The 22528-nt window shown below is 49.7% G+C and overlaps 1 protein-coding gene across 8 annotated transcripts in view; it reads left to right on the top strand.

Moving 5' to 3' along the window:
- Positions 1-22528, top strand: part of PIGQ (phosphatidylinositol glycan anchor biosynthesis class Q) — a 57830-nt gene that overhangs the window by 9394 nt on the left and 25908 nt on the right. For 6 of the 8 annotated variants that reach the window (XM_053276566.1, XM_053276570.1, XM_053276568.1 and 3 more), the window contains exons 3-9: positions 4702-4833; positions 7308-7428; positions 10259-10385; positions 11327-11480; positions 14068-14179; positions 17461-17541; positions 17926-18040. In XM_053276566.1, the coding sequence (XP_053132541.1) occupies positions 4702-4833; positions 7308-7428; positions 10259-10385; positions 11327-11480; positions 14068-14179; positions 17461-17541; positions 17926-18040 (842 nt within the window). Of the gene's footprint in view, positions 1-4701; positions 4834-7307; positions 7429-10258; positions 10386-11326; positions 11481-14067; positions 14180-17460; positions 17542-17925; positions 18041-19723; positions 19831-19899; positions 19981-22528 lie in introns of those variants that run through there. The other 2 variants (XR_008312025.1, XM_053276569.1) reach the window with 2 other exon arrangements.

The raw sequence follows: 22528 nt of genomic DNA, 5'->3' as shown, positions 1-22528 counted from the left end.
TTTCTGTCTGAAGCATATACCTTTAGCTTTTGTCGCGTTTTTAAAATGCCTGTGAGGGAAAGGAGATTTAGCGTCAAACTGCAGTCTGGTGTATGTGGACGCATCATTGCTAACAGATGTGGAGTTAAAACATGCATGGCAAACCTAGTTGTATCCAATTTCTGTTAGCTTGATGGATCAAACTGAGGGTTAGACCACCCCAACAGGAATGAACAACTTGCATACCAGGCCTTGACAAATCCCAGGCACCAGGGAGCCCTGGCACCTAGAAATTTATCTGTGGTGCCTAGACTAGAATGTTCAGAGACAGAGTTATTGAATACAAACTTGTTAGAGTGTTGGACTAGGACAGAGAAGACCTGAATTCAAATCCCCATTTAGCCATGAAACACACTGAGAGATACATACCAGGGTCACGTATCTCTCAGCCTAACCTACCGTACAGGGTTGTTGTGAAGATAAACATAACCATGTACCCACCTCTGGGATCCTTGGAGGAAGAGTAGGATGTAAATATAAAAATAAAATAATAAAAATTTGTCCTGGCTAGCCCTGTTTCTGTTCTAAACCTGGCAGAGAGGCACCTTTTAATGTGGTGATTCTTTTTATTTAGCAGGGGGAGAGTAACTGGCTCTATCCACCCCCAGCACAGTACCTCCAGGGGCTGTTGCTGGTGTCTATCTCATGTTTCTTTTTAGATTCTTTGGTGACAGGGAGCTGCCTTATTTATTTATTATTTCTCTGTGTAAACCTCGCTGAGTCATTTTTAGAAGAATCAAATTATTATTATTAATAATAATAATAATAATAATTAATAAGTACTTGTAAAGGGGATAAAGAGAAGCCAGATTCCCCCTCCACAATACCCATCACTAAGTCCAGTGATTTTGCCAAGAATCCATTGTCTGGTACCTAAATTTTGGGGCTGGCTCTTAGATCTAAAGAAAACTTGTCAAGGCCATGGTTGTGTCAAAAATGGTCATGTATATGATGGCGGACATCCCAGTACTAATTAATCGCTACTTCTTATGGAACCTAGGAAGCTGCCTTCTACCGAGTTAGACCCTTGGTCCATCTAGCTCGGTATTGTCTCCCGACTGGCAGCAGCTCTCCAAGGTTTCAGGCAGGCATCTTTCCCAGCCCTGCCCAGAAATGTTGCCAGGACTTATACCTGAGACCCTCTGCATGCAAGGCAGATACTCTACCCCTGAGCTACAGCCCCATCCCCTACGGCTGATAATGAGCAGAACAGTTTTTCAATGGAGATTACATATTTCTAGTTTTGCTTGTAACTGTATATTGCCAAAGGATGTCAGTTTATACAAAGTTTACTGAATTATTGATTGATTGCATTTCTGTATCGCCTAGTATAGAAATCTCTGGGCGGTGTACAGATTGAAACATAATATAAAAACAAAACATTTGAAATTCATAAAAACAGATCAAAATCACAATAGATGAAAACACACATTAAAATTTAAAATTTAAATTTCAGTTAAAAGCCTGGGGAAGCAGGTACGTCTTCAAGGTCGTGCTAAATGCAAACAGAGAAGGAGATGCTCTTATTTCAGAAGTCTGCAGTTTTTCCACACAGAAGCAGCAGACTCTGTACACAGGAATGTGGATTTAGGAACAACTCTTAGATGGTATGGAATATGTGCCTAGCTGAACAGGAAGCAACTCTTTAGTGCCATCTTGTGCCTAGTAACAGGGACTTTATTCTGAGAAGGCTTTTCATTTCCACCTGCTCCCTGAAGCACATTGCATTAGGAAGGACGTATGATATACACTACTTCACTTATTTATTACATGTTTATCTTGCTAAACAGAGGGAGAGACTGGGCCAAGGCCACCCCGTGAGTTTCTTGGCGGAGTGGGGGATTTGAGCTTCCCAGTCAGGGGTCTACTTGTGAGTTGCCGCAGCGCAGAGCCACGCCGCAGCAACTCATGATTGCAAAAACTGGGTTTGCGGAGCCCTCCCTCCGCAAACCCGGTTTAAGCACTGGGCTACTTAAGCGAGTGACCCGCTGAAGAACCACCGGGCTCGCAGCCAAGCCTGGTGGTTCTCCCATCGTGTGAATAGCCTCCTAGAGTTCTGAATTATCTGATCCATAGTCACCACTTCTGTTTGACATTTTAAACATGGAGCAGCAGGAAATTGTCCCAGCCTCCCATGAGCTGAGGTACCAGGGCCTGCAAAATGGCACTGGATGGGTCATTCCCAGTCTTGGGATGCAAATGCTGAACTCTAAAGCCCATGGGGTTGTTTTAGTGGAGGACGGACTGCTGTGTTTTTATGGAGAGAATGACCACCTTTATATCAAAACATCTCCTTATCGAGCAGTTTTCCATTGTAAGCATTGTAAGCATATACTTCTGTTGTTCTGTTCCCTCATTCAGGTTGGTTTCTGCTATAGTTCCATAAAGCCAACCCCACACCTTGTCAACAGGACACATAAACATGAACACTCAAGGCAGCTTCCTATGTATTTCAGTGGCAACATGCTGCTGGAATATAATGTTTGGTTCTATTGAAGTATTATTACAGATAAATATTGTGGAGGGCTGATGGAGGATGGCTTCCAGTCGAAATCCATCTACCTTTACTTACTTTTCACCATCATCCCATAGGAACATAGGAAGCTGCCTTATGCGGAGTCAGACCATTGGTCCATCTAGCTCAGCATTGTCTACACCAGGGATTCTCAACATTGGGTCCCTAGATGTTATTGGACTTCAACTCCCATAATCCCCAACTTAAGGCCACTAGGGTTGGGAATGATGGGAGTTGAAGTCCAATAACATCTGGGGCCCCAAAGTTGAGAATCCCTGGTCTACACAGACTGGCAGCGGCTTCTCCAAGGTTGCAGGCAGGAGTCTCTCTCAGCCCTATCTTGGAGATGCTGCCAGGGAGGGAACTTGGAACCTTCTGCATGCTCTTTCCAGAGCGGCCCCCTTCCCTAAGGGGAATATTTTACAGGGCTTATGCATGCAGTCAAATGCAAATGCAAGCCAGGGTCGACCCCACTTAGCAAAAGGGACATTTCCTGCTTGCTGCCACCAGACCAGCTCTCCTCTCATACTCACATTAGAGCTGTTCTGATTACCATTATTAGGGTCTTCCTCTTCCTACTCAATATAAAGAGAATCAACACTCTGAAAGGTGCCTCTTTGCACAGCTAGCAGGGGAGAAAATAATATATTTTTAAATATATATATTTGCCTGATTGAAGGCGAGCTGTGCTTTTTAGATCTTTGACTGATAATCTGTCCTATTAATCAGTAAAAGACTGCAGAACTAGCGATTAGATTAAAATATGAAAGGGCATTTCTGCCCTTCTGTGGTATAGCATCTCACTCCCTCTTTAAAAAAAAAAAAAATCTTTGGCATTTGCTTTTACTAAAATGAGGTCCCATAGGCTGTAATCCAAAATGGAAGGAACTGAGTTTCCAAACATGGCCGTGTGCGAGTGTGTCTCCGAATTCCCATCTCCAAGATGAGCAAGTTAGCCCAAGGTGATTCCCCTTCCAATGTAGCCTTTTAGGCCATCAACAAGCGACACGTTCTTTGCTCTGTCACTTCAGATGTGATTACCAGACAGGCCAATTTAACAGCCGTGTGCAGCAAAAAGCGGAATAATGCAAGAAGGCCAGGAATGATTCACACTACGCTGCATTCAGCAACGATGTACCTCGGTTGTCTGGGGTGGGGCAGACAGAAATGGGCTCCAGGGCTTTGCGTTTCGACCTAGAAAGCCTTCTGTGAAGGGTCGCTGAAAAGACCCCGAGGACTGCCCCACCCCCTGCCGGTGGATTCTCCTTGGTTTTCACCAGCTGCACAGTTATCGTTGATGCCTTTAGTTATACACTTAAGAACATAAGGACAACCCTGCTGGATCAGGCTCAAGGCCCATCTAGTCCAGCATCCTGTTTCACACAGTGGCCCACCAGATGACTCCGAGAAGCCCACAGGCAGGGGGTGAAGGCTTGCCCTCTCTCCTGCTGTTGCTCCCCTGCAACTGGAATTGAGAAGCATCTTGCCTCTGTGATAACTAGGAACGGGGACGTATGAATGGCAGTGCAGTGCAGGGGATGCCACAGAGAAGGTCCGGTTCCAAGTCACCCTCAAATGGGCTGTTGGCAACCGAAACTGGACTTCCCCGGATAAACTTAACAGGTGGCAGAGTTTATGACAAAGAAGGCGCTCACTTAAGTAACATAGGAACATAGGAAGTTGCCGTATACTGAGTCAGACCCTTGGTCTATCTAGCTCAGTATTGTCTTCACAGACTGGCAGCGGCTTCTCCAAGGTTGCAGGCAGGAGTCTCTCTCAACCCTATCTTGGAGATGCTGCCAGGGAGGGAACTTGGATGCTCTTCCCAGAGCGGCTCCATCTCCTAAGGGGAATATCTTAACAGTGCTCACATATCTAGTCTCCCATTCATATGCAACCAGGGTGGACTCTGCTTAGCTAAGGGGACAAGTCATGCTTGTGACCACCAGACCAGCTCTGCATCTCATAATGGGAGTACCCTGGACCCAAGCCGTTAAGGGTTTAAAATAGAAAAAGGGGGAACTTTGCATTAACTCAAGTGGGAGAACACCAATTAAAGTGCTTTAAAATGCTTGTGCAATTTTGGACCAGAAGGTCTGGAGAGTGTGCAGCCACTTTCACTGGTGGACATGTCTGTCTTTATCCAGAGCGCTGACCTTTTGGCCTTTGTCCTTCATCTGGAGCAAGCTTTCCACTTGTGAGCAGCTGGGCCACCGCCTGCAGCACCTCCAGGTCATCGGCAGCAACCGGAAGGCTGTGGACCAGACCCATCTCATGAGGTATGGCGTGCGGGCGGGCTCACTCCTGTGCTAGCCAGGGCCTTGCTCTGTGTAAAAACAGCCCTTGTTGCCTATGGCGAAACATACCCTGTCACATCAAGGTGCTGAATTTATACAAGTGCTGTTGGCCAGGACCCAAAGAGATGTTCTAGAACTGGAAATTGGACAGTGGCATGTATATAGCCGCCGTAGCAGAGTCCCAGTGTGGAATCCAGCCATCAAATCGTGTATATATACAAGATGAAAAACCAAAATGAAAACCCCCAACGTTTAGTCTATTAAGACCATGAGGCGGTGCTCACAATCGCCAGGGGTTGGCTTGGAGGGCACAGGGGAGAGGCTGCCCTTAACCTGACTTCGCCCTCAGGCGACCAAATTGCCTATTGTCAACGGAGCAGGGCAGAAGGATCCGGGGCCGGAACTCGTCGTTCTGGCCTCCAGGCATCCCACAATGCAATTTGTGGCGTGCACATTGCATTGTGGGTTCCCCCAACAGACGGGCGCTCTGTGCACCCGTTTCTGTGTCTCTTTGGGCTGAACTCAGCCTGGGGAGACGCACGATACCCAGTAGCCAGGGTCAGGGTGCAAGAACACTTCCTGTGCTCTTCTGCAGCACATAATACAAATATGACTACTATTTATATACCGCTTTTCATCCAAAGTTCCCAAAGCGGATTGGATTGGACTGGATTTAGATAGAATGGCCCCCTGTCCCCAAAGGGCTCACCACCTAAAAAAGAAGCTTAAGACAGACACCAGCAACATCGCCCGAAAGGATGTTCTCCCGCTGCTCAGTACAGAGAATCACCACTTTTAAAAGGTGCCTCTTGCTCAGTTAGCAGGGGTTCCTCGGCAGAGACGCCTGTGTCAAGAGGTTTGCTTGAAGCAGGGAAGCTCGAAAGTTTGGGAACCAGTCTGTGTTGATAGACCACAGCCCAGAAATGCTGCAGGTTTGATCTTGTGTGTTTGGGGGGAGAGATGGAACATATCTTCATTTCGCCCACTCAACGCCCTCCTGTTCCAGGGTATTTATGTTCCACTCTGCTGCACCCAAGAAATGCATGTAGAGCATCTTTTCTTGGCTCCCCCAGATTGCCCTCCACACAGCTTCCATTTTCATCTCAAGAAGGAGAGAGTTGCCTGGGAAACAGACGTAGCAAGCACTGGCACAGCTGTGGGGAATATCTGTACCGCACCTGCCTTGTTTTCTCCTTAGCTACAGTGACCTCGGATACCCTCTTGAGAACATCCTGTGTTTCAGAACCTTACCACTCCATTATATCTCTTCCCACCCCACTCTCTCTCTTTCTCTCTCTGTATTAGCACTGTAGATCATGCAATCCAACTCAGTAGGTAGGAAAAAGGCCCTACTTAGCTCCGAGTGCTGAGAGAGCTCCTGTTCTGTGATCTCCCCTACTAACTGGGCAAAGAGGCCCCTTTCTAACGTGGTGATTCTCTTTATTGAGCAGGGGGAGAGCAACTGGCCCTATCCACCCCCAGCACAGGACCTCCAGTGACTGTTGCTGGTGTCTGTCTTATGTTTCTTTTTAGATTGTGAGCCCCTTGGTGACAGAGATCCATCTTATTTATTTATTTGTTATTTCTCTATGTAAACTGCTTTGGAAACTTTTGTTGAAAAGCAGTATATAAATATTTGTTGTTGATGATGATGATGATGATGATGATGATCCTCTGTCGCCTGATTCAAACATCATGCTATACGAGTGTACAAATGACTGTACATTCGTACATGTGTTTGTGTGAATGACTGTACCTGTGTTCCTGTTAAAAGTGAACCTGGGTACAGGCCCCTCAAATGCATGGTACAGATGGGGTACCTGTACCTGTGTTCATTAGAGCATGTGAATGACTGTACCTGTGTACACTGTGCACTCCTTGTATGAGTGTTGAAGGTGTGCGAATGGGCCTTGTGAGTGAAAAGCAAGGTAGGAGCGGGAGGAAGTGATCATGCATGAGGCTTGCGCTGGGTGGGAGGGCTCTGTCCTACCCGGCAGCTGTACCGGCTGAAAAGACCTCCTGACATCTCTCTCAGCCCTATCTTGGAGATGCTGCCAGGGAGGGAACTTGGGACCTTCGGCATGCAAACCTGCAGATGCTCTTCCCAGAGTGGCCCCCTCCCCTAAGGCAGGCCTGCTCAACTTATCCCCGCAGGTGTTTTTGGACTACAACTCCCATAATCCCCAGCCACAGCAACCAATAGCCAGAAATTATGGGAGCTATAGGCCAGCATCTGCAGGAGGGACGAAGCTGAACAGCCCTGCCCTAAGGGGAATATCTTACAGCGCTCACATAGTCTCCCATTCAAATGCAAACCAGGGCAGACCCTGCTTAGCCAAGGGGACAATTCATGCTTGCTCCCACAAGACCAGCTCTCCTCCTGCATTATTATTCCTGCCTGAATTTTTAACCGCCCCTTTCATCAGCGCTGGCATTTCTTTCCACACTGATTTCAGGAAAGCCAACATCTTTCTTTCTATCCTCGTGGATGTGGCGCTGGGGATCCTGCTGATGTCCTGGCTGTACCAGAAGAATCGGATTGGTCACCTCGCCAATGCCCTCGTCCCGATGGCGGATGTAAGTCTGGCTGACCCTCAGGCTATGCTTCTTGACATTTAGCTAACAGGGCAGGGAGGGCCTAGAAAGGATGATCGGGTAGCCTTGGGCCAGCCGTCAAGAACCCCGCTGAGAGGAGCCTTCGGAGAAGAACCAGGGGCTAAAAACAGAGGGGAAACCCCTGTCTGTGGGCTTTTAAATTCATTCATTCATTCATTCATTCATTCATTCATTCTATATACCTGTTGACTCCAAAGGCTCTCAGAGGAACATAGGAAGCTGCCATATCCTGAGTCAGGCCATTGGTCCAATGGCATGTAGGAAGCAGAAGGCTGATTGCCTGCTGGGAGAGAGCGTTATAATGGGCACAGTGAATGAGGTCGTTCTCATGAACAGGCCTACCTGGGTACTGCTCGCCTGGGTAGGGCTGGTTGTGAGAACCACTGGGATTGCTCCCAATCCTGGTGCTTCTCCGCTGGCTAGCCCTGCTCCTGTGCCCGGGCTGAGGTAGGTGAAGGCACACGTGCCTCCATCTTCACCTCCCGGGTCATTTGAGCAAGTGGGCTGCCAGCATCTTTTGGGCTGCCGGCTGCCATATTTGCAATAGAGTCCGGTGGAAAGAGCGCCCCGACAGCAGGAAGCTCCTCAATGCACTGCTTCTGCTTGCACAGTACATTGTGGCATTCTTGGTGCCCGGGCGTCCTTCCCCCGCCTCCAGATCAGCGCGCCCATCATGTGGGCACATGAGCGGTAGTGCCCGGCAACAACTAAAGTTGTGTCGGGTAAGGTAGGTAGGATCCTGCTTTTCCCCTAGCCCAGGGATTCTCAGGGTTGGGTCCCCAGGTGTTATTGGACTTCAACTCCCATAATCCCCTGTCCCAGTGGCCTTTGGTTGGGGATTATGGGAGTTGAAGTCCAGTAACATCTGGGGCGCCAGCGTTGAGAATCCTTGCTTAGCCCGCTCCAGAGGTCATGTGAACGACCTTACGGAATGGGACTGCACACTGTTGACTGAAGACTAAGAAGCTGAGAATGCAGAGGAGACCCAATTTCCCGGGAGAGCTGGTTTCCCATGCTCCGATCCAAACCAAGCAACCAAATATTTGACTGTGGAACTCAAGTCTCCGTCATTTATCAGCTGAGGTTATCTACATCTTTGCCACATGGCTTTCAGCTTCCAAGCCTCTGCCACGGGCTAGAGCTGTTTCCCTGAACAACCCTCCGCTCTGCTCGCCTCGGAGGCCTGGCTGCAGTCCAGGGCTGAGCTGGACCGACCCCGACTTTTGCTCGCGCTCTTCGGAGGGGAGCAGCACGCCGTGCTTCAGAGGCAGGCCTCATTGAATATTTAGAGTGTTGAAGCAGGAGCAGGGCAATGGATTCTTTTGCTGGGATTAAAGATTTAAATGCCCGAGAGCCTTCCTGGAGCAAAGCTGTTCTGTGGCGCAGAACATGTTGGAGACTCTTGGGTGGCTGCAGCCTGGCATGCCAGTCTGCCGGGCGGTGAATCCATAAAGCTGTGGTTTGTAGCACTGCCTGGGATGAGGTCTGTGTTGGGTACTCGCCCATTTAGGATGGATACGGGGCTGAAAACCCGATAGCCTAAGAGACTCCTTCTCTGCCGTAGCATCTTAAGTATGTTTGACGTCCATCGAATCATAGAATAATGTCGGAACTGGGTCAGGGTTGGGAGAGCTCTTTTAAGGTCTGATCCTGCTCAGTGCAGGAAACTGCTAGAACATCGGCTTGTTCACACAATCGAGAGCAGGGTAGGAGAAAGCAACTTTGATATTTTGATCATCTGTCCGTTAAAAACAAAGTCAGAGGCGCTCCCCAGGATCATAGGGTTTTTCCTCCCACCTCGTCAAAGAACTGGAGCTTTCCCAGACAGCAGGCTTTATTGTGGGTTTTCGGCGAGGCTTTACTGCGGGTTCGAACAACCGATGCAAGAAGTGCTTTTTTTTTTACCCCAGATATAAATCGGGCTACCCTCTTCGTGTGCAATGACAACCCTGAATTGTGTGTGAAGTGCTCCCTGAGAGCTTGCAGGGACTTTGGGGTAAATTTGGCCAATATGTGAACACACCCCCTCCATTCCGGAGGAGATATGAACTAAAAGCCGAGTGTGAAAAACTCTGGGGAGCAGGGAACAGGATCACATCTTATGTTCTTACACCACTGCGCAGTACTTCAGGGGCGCAATACCAGAGGTAAACAGAGAGTAGCAGGAAGAGCTATATTCTGCCACTGTTCATGCACCCCCCTAGATTTGATGCCGTAGGCAACTGCCTGGGTCTGCCTAATGGACGGAGCAGTCTTGTGTGTGCATGTGTGTGTGCGCACACACAGACAGAGTATGACTGTTTGGGGCAAAAAGAGACACTCCCCACCACCACCCTTGCACATCTTCTCCTGAACATGTGTGTTTTGTCCATAAGGTGTGCGGCCTGCCATTTTGCACACAACTGCTGATCCGGTGCATTTTGTGAGCTGCCGGTGAGCTCACAAAGAACCAACTGCATTTCTTCGGTACGTCTTTAACCAAAAGACCCAGCTACTGCTGAGTCAGTTGGGGATCCAATTCCTGGAAACGTTGCCTTTATTCTGCACAATCCAGCAACCCTCCCCACCCACCCCCATGGAAAAATAAAACCCTCTCCCGCCGCTGAAGCTCACGGAGCAGTCCAAATACACGGGCCGTTCCCACCGCAACCGTGAAACCCTTTTCCCCCAGGGGGAGAAACAGCAAGGTTTTTCCGACGACCTTGGCCTTTTTGTGGGGAGCCCTTTTGCGTGCACAGTGGAACCGCTTCCCACTAACCAGGGCTCTGTGTCTCCTCCTCCTCCCTGGCAGCATGTCGCTCAGCAGCTCCAAGACCTCCTGCAGTGGCTGATGGGTGTGCCGGCCGGCTTGAAAATGAACCGCGCCCTGGACCAAGTACTAGGCCGCTTCTTCCTTTACCACATCCACCTCTGGATCAGTAAGTGCCCTTGTCTTTCCCCCCATGAGAAACAAACCCTGCATATCATGTCCTGGAAACGTTTGTTAGTCCTCGGCTCCCAGAGGCATCTGGTGGGCCACTGTGCGAAACAGGATGCTGGACTAGATGGGCCTCCTTGGGCCTGATCCAGCCCCAGGGCTGTTCTTATGTTCTTAACTACAAGATCTCTCCTTGGGGTGGGGAGTTTAGATCACATAGGAGCTTCTGGTGCCTGCTTCCGCCCCACTGTGAAATCCCAGGAGGGTCGCAAAGAGCTTTAGGCATCGGTCCAGACTGCTAATTCCAGAGTGCCCCTAATAAAAATTAATGGGATTGCTCCAGTCCATTGCAGTCCTTGTTTATGGGAGAAAGCTACACTTTCCTTCCATGGGGTTTTGTTTCCCAACAAACGATTAATTGGTCAGTCTTTCAAGGGCCACAGAGCTCTTTGTTGTTTTTGTGTATGTGGGATTTTTCTCAGAACTTAGTGTCTCTGGTTCCTTCCAATAGTGCACCTAAACTTCACACACCAACTTCCATTCTGTGGAATGGAACCAGAGACAGGGGCAGGCAACCCTGGTGCTGATGTGGCTGGGGATGATGGGAGTTGTAGTCCCGCAACAGCTGGAGCGCCCAGGTTGCCCATCTGTGGCCTCGTATGAGATCCTGGATTAACACGTGCCGGAAATGCTGAGAGAAGTTGGAGAGATATTTTATTTAATAAATAGATATCCCACTTTTCTCTGAGACCCTATTCACAGCAGCGAAGAAGGACATTATACATTGGGACCAAAATGGTGGACAGTTGCTTGTGGGAGACGGAGAATCCGTGTCTTGGCGCCACCTTGGTTCGGACCGACTGGACAGGTTTTCCCGCTGTGTTTTTAGGATGGCTCAGTGAAGGTGCCCTGTTCAGCATTCTTCTTTCCTTTCCTCTTCAGGCTACATCCACCTGATGTCTCCGTTCATTGAGCTGATCCTGTGGCACGTTGGCTTGTCAGCCTGCCTGGGCCTGACAGTGGCCCTTGCCATCCTCTCTGATATCATTGCGCTGCTGACTTTCCACATCTACTGCTTTTATGTCTACGGAGCCAGGTGGGTGTGCTTTACTGACTCCTGTGGGGCATACATCCATGCACCGAGAGCCAGCGGTGGACTCGTTGCTAACCAACGTGGCTCATCCAATGGATCTGATTAGGATGGCGAACCGGATTTGCGATAGCAAGCATGAGTGGTCCCCTTTGCTAAGCAGGGTCTGCTTTGGTTTGCATTTGGATGGGAGACTATGAGTGATCACTCTCTGCTCCAAGATATTCCTCTTAAGGCAGGGGTTACCAACAGGGGGTGCTAGCACCCCTAGGGGTACTTGAAGGGCTCCCAGGGGGTATTCAGGCCCCTCCTGTCTCCGCATGCTGCAGCTGCACTATTTGTTCCCCATCTGAGGAGTGCCAACTTGAAGCTGACACATCCTCAGCAATGTATCTGCTGCAGAAGGGGAGGGGGGGAGGGTGAAGATCCTCCTCCTCTGCTCCTGATTGGCTGGCTGTGTGCTGAAGCTCAGCATGCCCCTCCCCTCAGCCTGACTGTCAGGCTTCAGAAAATTAGCAGTGGCAAGCAAGAGGTTGCCGGTTCGCTGAGAGGCATCATCTCATACGGGAGGAGGCAATGGTAAACCCCTCCTGTATTCTATCAAAGACAACCACAGGGCTCTGTGGGCGCCAGGAGTCGACACCGACTTGACGGCACACTTTACCTTTACTCCCATTGAAATGAAAGGGAGAAGAAAATTTGTCCCATTATTTTCGATAAGACTGCTTACAAATAACTTAGTGTGGATGCGAACCAGGGACAATGTTTATGGATGCGAACCAGGGACATTTTCTCTCTCACCTGCTTTTGTCCCTATGCACTTTGGGTATATATGTCAAACCACTTCATACAGCTGATTGTCTATGGCTGGATCTGTGTTGGGTCTGGCTGGATCAGGTTGGATCTGGCTTATTCCGTGATACGTGTGTTAGCCTTCCCGGTGCCACAAGTTTCTATGTTGGGTGTGTGTGTGTGTGTGTGTGTGTAAGTTTGCACCCACTTCCAAGTGGGTACTTCCAAAAGCATGCCTCTTGTTCCTTCCAATTGCATACCTGAACTTAACACACCGCTGAATACCCAGGCACCAACATGTAAAACCCCATAAGCTCTTGACATGATAGATGCACTGCAGCTCTGTCTGAAACCGCCTCTTACTGGCCCGAATGCCAATGTTTGTCTCACCCACAAGGGGTCGCCATGCTCTTTTCTGTTACAAGCAGAAAGGTGGGGCAGTGGGGTGTGTGTGGATAGTTTAAGTGTGCCTATGTGGTTAGCATATTGCATTTCATACTGAGTACGTCAGAAATGCTTGTACAATAGCAGTTCCAAACGGAATGTTCTCTGCTACATCTTTTGTATCCAAAGAAAGAAGAACAATTGGGGAGAAGCCGCCAGGGAAAGAAAGCCAAGTCTCCTAAAAGCCCTCTGCACCCTTAATAAAGGGGGAGTGTTTTCCGTGCAATGGACTGTAGGAAACGGACCACCATGAGGTGGCCAGAGGGACATTTGAGGCAAAAGAAGAGTAAGTGGGGAAAGGCTTTGTGTATGGAATTGAATTCTCCAAGGAGGGGGTGGTGACGTTAGGCTGACTCAGCAAACAAACAGCTAACCAATAGAACTCTGTTACTGGATATCCACCCCTTTGACTTGTAAGGAGCTGGAAGACGCCGCTAAAGATCTGCCACACATGAGGCTAAGGTACAGAGGATAATGACCCTATAAAGATAGGAACATAGGAAGCTTCCATATACTGAGTCAGACCATTGGTCTATCTAGCTCAGTATTGTCTTCACTGACTGGCAGCGGCTTCTCCAAGGTTGCAGGCAGGAATCTCTCTCAGCCCTATCTTGGAGAAGCCGGGGCCAGGGGGCGGACTTGAAACCTTCTGCTCTTCCCAGGGTGGTGGCTCCATCCCCTGAGGGGAAGATCTTACAGTGCTCCAACTTCTAGTCTCCCTTTCATATGCAACCAGTGGACCCTGCTTAGCTAAGAGGACAAGCTTGCTACCACAAGACCAGCTCTCCTCAGATGTGAATGTGCATGAAAGCATGCAACTACTCTTCCACTCAGCTATTCCCCAACACCACAAGGGGAATATCATACAGCACTCGCACATGGTCATCCATCCAAATGCAAACCAAGGTGGACCCTGCTGAGCAAGAGGGACAATTCATCCTTGCTGCCTCCTCCCCTAGAGCCTTTTTGGTTCTGGCCCCTTGGCTTTAGAATGTCCTCCTGGAAAAGCTTCACCTTGCTCCTGGAAGAGCTTCACCTCCAGGGTTTTTTTTTTTTTTAAACAGCTGAAGACTCATCTTTTTACAGAGGCTTTTTCATGTTTTATCTTTTGCTCATAGCTGGTATTTAGCTTTTTTTTTTTAGCCTTGACTTTCCATTTTGTGGCTTTTAAGTTCTAGCTGGGCCTTGTGTTTAGTTAATTTCCATTAATTTTCCATTGTTATCTGTTTCACCAGTTTTGCGAGCCACCCCGTGGAGTGGAGGGGGCGGGGTACAAATATTAAAAAACCAATAAACACAACGGTTTCTGTGGGTGGGACGTGTTTCCCGACTTCCTATTCTCCTTCTCCGGGCCCAGGCTCTACTGCCTCAAGATCTACGGCCTGTCGTCGCTCTGGCGCTTGTTCCGTGGGAAGAAGTGGAACGTCCTGAGGCAGCGAGTGGATTCCTGTTCCTACGACTTGGACCAGGTAGAGGCTTCCGCGGAGCTGTGGGTGGATTTCCGTGCACGCTCAGCCCGCCGTGCGCACACACACACACGGGTGGAATTGCCATAATCCCGCACAAACCCGCTGTTCCTCACCGGCAGCGGATCTGTAGGTGTGCGAGCAGAAATAGCTGCAATTAACTCCTTTGTGCATGTTCTGGGTGTGTGCTGGTGGGAAGCACGGCTCGTATGGAACGCCGTGGACCCAGGCGCACGCCACGAGCACGTAGGCCAGGTGCTGCTCCCTGCCTGTCCCGCGCCCAAAGACGCAGCCTTCCTGTTTAGCAGTGGACCCCGAGCGTCTCCGTTCTCCGCTGGCCAGTTTTCTGCACCGCTCCCAGGCAATTAGAGCTGAAGGGGGCCTAATCCTGAGAGACCTCTCTGGCAGGTGCACGGTGCCACGCACAGGAGTGATAATGGGATGGGGGGGGAGAGGGGGCGCCCAGGCAAGCAATTTGAGTAAAAGACACCAAATAATTGCAGCCATACCCAGCCGTGTTGCCATAGTTACCTGCTGCTTTGTGTGTCTATTAAAAGGTCCTGTGTAATTCACATTTGATGGAGCTGGGCCCACACGTTCCCGTCAGGATGTGGGAAATGTCTTTTAAAAAAAATTGTTTTCCAGTTCTATCTGCACCTTTGCCTTTTTTCTTCAAATGTCAAGACAACAGCATGATCGGCACTGAGGGTTCTTTTTTCTCTTCCACTTTCTGGGAGAGGGGGATATCGGAGTTCACTTCTGAGAAACTTCTCTAGCCCCCCCGTTTTTGTGCTTCTCGTCTGCCTGGAGACAGAGCTCGCAAGGCAGGTAGATGGCCAGATTCTCTCTTCAGCCTCTACGGTCATGGCTCTGATCTTTGCAGGTCTGCTCTCTTGTATCTTCTTTAAGCAGGGCGCTTTGCTGGGATTTGTCTGAGATTTGTCAGACATTTCTGAGCCAGGATCTTGCCCAAGGGAGCCCACTGGCATCAGTTCCTTCTTGGAGAAGAAGAACTCAAGCCTGCAGAGTTCATCCTTGCTTTTTTTGGCTGACTACCTTTAAGTCAAGGGTCTTTAAGCCCCCTTCAAACCTGGGCCCTCCGTTGTTGTTGGACTACAGCTCCCATCATCCCCAGCCACCATGGCCAAAGGTTGGAGATGATGGGGATTGTAGTCACCAACAACATCTGGGGACCCCAAGCAGTGTCCCCCTCTAACAGGGATTCCCAGATGTTGTTGACTACAACTCCCAGAATCCCCACGCAAAAGCCATTGCAGCTGGGGATTCTGGGAGTTGTAGTCAACAACATCTGGGAATCTCTGTTAGAGGGAACACCAACCCCAAGTTTGAGGATCACTGCTTTTAAAAGCCAAGGGCCATTGTGGCTGAGGATTATGGGAGTTGTAGTCCAACAACATCTGGGAGACCCAAGGTTGGGAATCAGTGTTCCCTGTAACAGGAATTCCTGGATGTTGTTCACTGCAGCTCCCATCATTCCCCGCCACAGTGTCTTTTGGTGGGAGACTATGGGAGTTGTAGTCAACATCATCAGGGAATCCTTGTTACAAGAAACGCTGTGGAGAGGCCCTGCTTAAAGCCATGCTCACTGGCACTAGTCCAATGACGTTCTGCAAAAACTAGGACGAAGCACCCATTCCCAGGGTCCGTTGGTGAGAACAGAATCTCCAGTGCACGTTCAGCCATATTGCACTCATTTGTCCTGCCAGGAAAATCTGGCCCAAACCAGGACCTCTTGCCTTCCTTGGCCAAGTATTAAATTTCTCCCTCCTCTCTTTGGCTCTGCAGCTCCTGCATTTCAGAGCTGCTCAAAACTCTTGCTTCTTGACTGTGCGAAAAGATACGCACCAACGGAGTCATAAGTGGAGTCAACAGGGGCACACTGGTGCCCCTGTTCAACCACCTCCATCTCGGCTTGCCCTCCTCCCCCCATGACTCCCCAGGTGCTGAGAAGCTGCCCCTGCTCTATAGCCTGTGCCTCAGTGTTAACCTGAGACATCCTGGGCCTCTTGCGTACCAGGAGGCCACGTGATCTGAGCTCCAAACAGCTCATGTGGCCTGCACAGCTTAGTGTAAGTAAGAAGACCCTGTTTCAGATGTCACCTCGGCCTCAAAGGCATGATGGAGCCTGGTTCTCACAAGCACTGTTGCTGAAAATAGAAAGGAGGCGTCTCTGCCACACTCTCTTCCTTTTGCAGCGGCGTACCTACTATTGAACTGGAGGGGACCAATGTCCTTGGGCCGCTGAGGTCTGGGAGCCTCCCAGACACCCCCCTCCCCACCCAGGACATCCACTTGGAGCATGTCGATGCAGGGGGCATGGCCAGCATCGGGACACACGGGCACCACCCGCTGCCATGCTCCTCCCAGCTGGCAAGTGCTTTGTTTGCTGGCTGGATGCTCCAGAGGGGGGGTTCTCTGGGCAGACCCCCGAGATGGGTGCTCCGGAGACAATGGGCTCCCCTTCATTCAGTGGAGGCTAGACCACTGCAAAGCCACAAGAGTAAGGGAGCGCCATCCTTTCTAGGATAAAGGGAGGCAGTGGGGTGCAAAGGTGGCCATCAGCGTGAGAGGGGGCAAACACCCCCCCCCAAGGTTGGTGGGGGGCTACCACCCATCTTTCTGCCCTCCTGCGGCTCTGTGCTTCTGTCATGTCTTTGGATACTCCCCCAGCTGGCATCCACTCCTTAGCCTCCATCACAATCTTAGCAAACCAGGAAAGATGTGGCTTTTAAATCTATATACTTATTTCTCCTAGGCGTACCCGTCGCTAATCCCATGCGTGGCAGCTCTTGCGAGAGCAGCTGCCTGGGGGGTGGCGACAGGGACGGGGAGTCAATGGTGGCGGCAGACCAGGCCGGACGCCGGGAACAGGAGGTGGCAGCGGCCAAGAGAAGGAGGCAGTGGCAGGCTGGCCGGCTGCCGGGAATTGGTGGGCGGGCGGGAGGAGGTGTCCGCTGGCCAGAAAGCAGGGGGGAGGGAGAAGAAGCAGGCTGCTCCCACCAGCGGGTGGGTGGCTGGCCGGTGGGAGCAGTGGGCGGCCCGGCCACCAGGAATTGGCAGGTGGGCAGGAGGAGGTGCCAGGCCAGCCAGCTGTACTCTTTGTATTTTGTGCCTTGTTTTAATTATATTGTAAACTGCTTTGAGATTATTTTAATGAAAAGTGGTATAGAAATTGAACAATAAATAAATGCCTTGGACATTCATTCACAGTCAATCCCTGCTAATCATGAATTGTTTTGTTTCTTTTTTTCCCCCTCCTCCAGTTATTTATTGGTACTTTATTGTTTACCATCCTGCTGTTTCTTCTGCCCACGACTGCATTGTACTACTTGGTTTTTACCCTGGTAAGTTTGCCTTTCTGGGATGGTGCTGGTGGTGGTTCTCAATGCACTGTGTGTGAGTAGGATTCTAGGAGTTGTAGTCCACAACATCTGGGAGTCCCTGTTAGAGGGAACGCTGGCTGAGAGAGACTCCGGCCGGCAACCTTGGAGAAGACGCTGCCAGTCTGGGTAGACAATACTGAGCTAGGTGGACCAAGGGTCTGACTCGGTAGATGGCAGCTCAGTGGGTGTAGTGGTGGTCTTCCCCCCACTTGAACTGAGGAGCTCTGGTGCAGCCTCTTCTTCTTTCCCAGAGGAAGACACACGGCCCACAACACGCCCAGCTTTAGGGAGCTGGCAAGAGTTTGCTACTGCTGCAAATTTAACTCAAAAACGGTTTCCTTCTAGCTCCGGCTGCTGGTGGTGATCGTGCAGGGCTTGATCCACCTGCTGATGGACCTCATCAACTCGCTGCCTCTTTACTCCATCCTCCTCCGTCTCTGCCGATCGTACAGACTTGCATGTAAGCTCTGCACTGTAGCCGCAGCAAGAATCCAGGCATAATATGAGTATGGCCAGGGGCCGGATGTTTTGCCCAGAGGCAAGTGGCAGGTGTTTTAAGACTGGCCACGTATATACTTCCAGCCAGGGTTCAGTCCATCCACCCCCACCAACTGCCCACTCCTGTTACTGTAACAGATTGCCTAAAGCTAATCATGGGGCCGAAGCTCAGTAGTCGAGCATCTGCTTTGCATGCCAACGTCCCTGGGTTCAGTCCCTGGAGGCACCTCCAGTAGGACTTCTGCCTGAAACCTTGGAGAGCTGCTGCCAGTCGGAGCAGACAGTCCAGAGCTGGATGGACCAAGGGTCTGGCTCAGGAGAAGGCAGCATCCTATGTTAAAGGGATGGGGCCCTAGCTCAGTGGGAGAGTATCTGCTTTGCGTGCAGAAGGTCCTAGTTTTGCTCCTCGGCATTTCCAGGTAGGACTGGGAAGGACCTCTTTCTGCCTCAAACCCTGGAGAACTGCTGCTAGTCAGTGTGGACCAGGGGTGCACAACTCCAATGCCCCAATCATAATGACCTGGTGTTTAGAGCTCGGGGTCGATTTCCAGCACACGATTGCATTAAAATGAATTATTCAAGAAATGGTGGAAGCCATGGTTAGTTACTGGCGGATCTTTTCTTCTCATCAAGGGACTGACAATAATTTTAACTAAGGCTAGTGGCCAGAATATAGGCCCTGTCCCTGCTCAGTCAGTGGGGCACCCAACGTGCCTGCCAGCCCCAAACAAATGCCAAGTCGTCTCTCTCCCTGAATCACGGTTGCTTTCAGGCTGCAGTCCTCGGCATTCTTGCTTGGGAGTCAATCTCACTGGGAACACCGTCGGAGTACTTCTGAGTAAACATGCACAGGATGGTGCTGTAGGGCAGTTGCAGAGGGTGACGACGAGGGCCTCCTTGGAGAAGAGGGAGCTGTTTACTCCAAGTGTGGCCCTCTGCCTTTCTGGGGTGCTCTTGCTGCAGGTTCTTCTTACCTGAGGACTAGCAAAAAAGTCCCCGCGGGCAAGATCTGGCCCCCGGGCCTTATGTGGTACAGGCCTGGTGTAGACAGTACTGAGCTGGATGGACCAATGGTCTGACTCCGTATAGGGAGCTTCCTATGCACAGGAAATCTATTTCCTGTACATGTACTTCCTGTATGTACTTCCTATACTTCCTATGTATAGCTCAGTGGTAGAGCATCTGCATTGATGCCGAAGGACTCCGGTCCAATTCCTGGCATCTCCAGGTAGGGCTGGGAAAGACTCCTGCCGGAAACCTTGGAGAAGCTGCTGCCAGTCTGTAGACCAGGGGTTCTCAACGTTGGGTCCCCAGATGTTTTTGGACTTCAACTCTCATAATCCCCAGCCCCAGTGGCCTTTGGTTGGGGATTATGGGAGTTGAAGTCCAAGAACATCTGGGGACCCAACCTTGAGAATCCCTGGTGTAGACCATATGGAGAAAGCTGGACCAATGGTCTGACTCAGTATAAGGCTCTGTTATTCATTTGGCTGCTAACAACCTGGTTTAGTTCCGGCATGTCCCCACCCACCAATATACTCTGCAAAGAAGGCGCTATCTCCTTCACTCACTCACCATGGTGCAAAGTGCTCATATCCTCCAGTCAGCAGGATACAAAGTTCTGCCTTCTCCCACAACTCAGCAGGCTCTTTCCTTGGACCCCCAAACCAAACATCAATTCAAGAATGGAGCCATCAAGGAAACAAGTACATCTATTTAAAGGAAGTTCAATTTTAAAATAAATTATTCAGCTTGATTGCAGCTAACCCTTTGAGTGCACAATCTGTTACTAGCGATGTGTTTTTTCTGATTCCCAAGCAGAGTTGCAGCAGATACCCTAGAGCTGGGGGAACCTGTTTTACTAAAAGATGAATCATCCTTCAGATGCTCAGTACTGAATCAGTTAAGCTGCTGTGAAGTTATTTTCTCTCTCTCGCTGCACACACCCTTTATTTATTTATTACAGTTTTCGCAAGCAACATTAAAAAAAACCAGCGTAAGACAACAGATCAATGCAAAGAATGAGAAACGTTTTGATAAAACTCCACACAATAAAAAGAATAACAGTAATTTTAAGAGAAAGTGGAGATCATTAAGTCATTGAGTTGCCATTTAGCAGATGAATCCGATTAAATAACAAACAGCCATAAACAGCAGAATAGCAGGAAGGGAGCATGAACCTCGGAAAGTGCCTCTCAAAGATATCCAGAGCTCATTTGCACTGTCTCCCAAGTGAGTGAACTGTGCAATATTCAAATTACTCTTTCGTATCTATATCAGTTAACAGATTCTCCTACAAGAACTTGTTCTCAAGACATTTCTAGTTTTTAGCAAGAAGCAGCTGGGTGAGAATTAAAAAGAACAGTTCATGCAACAATGATGAGGTCAATAGAATGCAGCGCCGTTCTGGAGATGAGTTTACAAGCAATTCAAGTTTATATTTGAATCCAATATATCATTCCAGCTTCTTGGAGCTTTTACACATAGTCTCTCTTTCTTGATGCTGACTGCCAGTTTGGGTCCGATCCAACATTTTAAGAGTCGGCAATTTTGTGATATTGAAACGATAAAAGGTTATTTGCTTGTTCAGTAGGAATGTGCACGGAACCGGTTTGGTGCTCCTTTTCGGGAGCGCCGAACCGGTTCCATCAAGCGGCGTTCGAACTGGTTTGGAGGGTGGCCGGGTCAATTTAAGGAGCAGGGAAGGTGCTGCCTAACTGCCAGCCCCACCCCTCCACTCCCCCTCCCCCACCGGTGCTGTCCCAAAAAGCGTGAGGCTGCAACATTCCTCCTTGCAGCCCCGTTCACACATGCATCAGCCATTTGCATGGTGATGCTGAACAGGGCTGCAAGGAGGAATGCTGCAGCCCCGCACCCATGCTTCTTGGGAAAGCACCAGCGGGGGGAAAGCGGCAGGGCAGGTTTGGGCAGATAGGAGGCACCCCCCATCCCTTAAAGTAACCCCCCCCCACCGCCGCCCTCCTGGGAGTGCACAGAACTGGCTCCTTCCGTGCACATCCCTATTGCTCAGTTATTTTTCATGTTCACCCTTCCTTCCGCTTCTTGCTGAAAAACTAGAAATCTCTAGAGAACAAATTCCCTTGGAGGGCTAGCTACATCCTCGACTGATGGAGATCAGAATAAGTCCTTCCAAGTTTTGTTTTATTTATAGAATCCCTACCCTGCCGTTTGCCATAAAATGGCCTCAAGGCGATAAATCAGCACGGTTTACCCAGAGACAGCATGTGGGATTGAACTGGAAATGAGTTTTGGATACTCTTTGTGATCTATCTGCAGAAAGCCATCCTCTCTCTTCTTTGCAGCTCCGCTGCGGAGATTCACTGTGGCCTAAGCCACCGGCTCCCCCCCCCCCAAAAAAATTAGGTCCTATTGACAAGCTGTTGTCCATCAGCCAGGCCCACAAATAGTGGCCATTGGTATCATGTCAGAGGACAAACGCTTATAGTGATTCTTGGCAACATCTACCCCTCCCAGAGGTGGAAACTACGGATAGGACTCCCCCTGCTCAATAAAAAGAATTGCCACTTTAAAAAGGTGCTCTTTGCTCGGTTAGCAGGGGACTTGCTAACAATTTGACAATTAGCAGGACATTCCTGCTGATTGTCAAATCTCCATTCCTCTGACAATGTTGATAAAATGTTAGAGTAGTTTTTGAGGCTGTTCACACGAGCAGCCCAGCCTGCTCGTGTGGAGCGCCGGGATCGAGGCCAACCCCAATGCTGTTTCCCCCAGAAGCCTGGGTTTTTAACCCGACCTTTAACCTGGTTTAAAGGGCGTTAGTTCACCCTCTAACCCAGATCCCATGTTGTGTGTATGCTCAGGCTGCACATAGTCCAAGCATACATAGAGCCGGGTGCCTAGAGTGTCCAGCTTGAGGGGGAATCTTGAGACTCTCAGGCTGATGCATCTTGGGATTCCTGGAGGCCAGGACTTGTTTACCCAGCCTCCAGAGATCTGTGCTGCTTGGAGCAGCGCTGTTTGTGTGGGCGTGTGATCCACACGCCACACAGAAGAAGACCGATTGTCTAGGGGGAAGGCAAGCATGATCTTGCCTTCCCTCCACGCCCGCCGAAAATGGTCATGTGTGCAACCTCTTTGTGTTTTGAAAACGTTTCAAAGCTTTTAAAACACTATTGCAAATTGGGTTGCTGCAGGGGAATCGCCTACTGTCAGGACAATAAACACATGCTCACACACTGAAAACCAAAAGTCTTGCAAGGCCATCACCTGTTTTCTGGAATGTTTCTCTAGTACTGCACATGGTTCATCACATGTAGACAAACGCCACTACATTTAAACAGTAGGCAAGGTGAGTCGAAAAGATCCATTTCCGTTCCCTTTTCGAATGGTCTTCCTGTGGGCCTTGCTTGTTGCCCTATGTAATGTGCCGGGCACATGAGTGGGACCATTAAATAATAACAATAATGAT

This window comes from Hemicordylus capensis, chromosome 13 (assembly GCF_027244095.1).
Source record: "Hemicordylus capensis ecotype Gifberg chromosome 13, rHemCap1.1.pri, whole genome shotgun sequence".
Taxonomy (NCBI): Eukaryota; Metazoa; Chordata; class Lepidosauria; order Squamata; family Cordylidae; genus Hemicordylus; species Hemicordylus capensis.
Note: the sequence above shows the minus strand (reverse complement) of the source record. Positions and strands in the feature narration are given on the sequence as shown.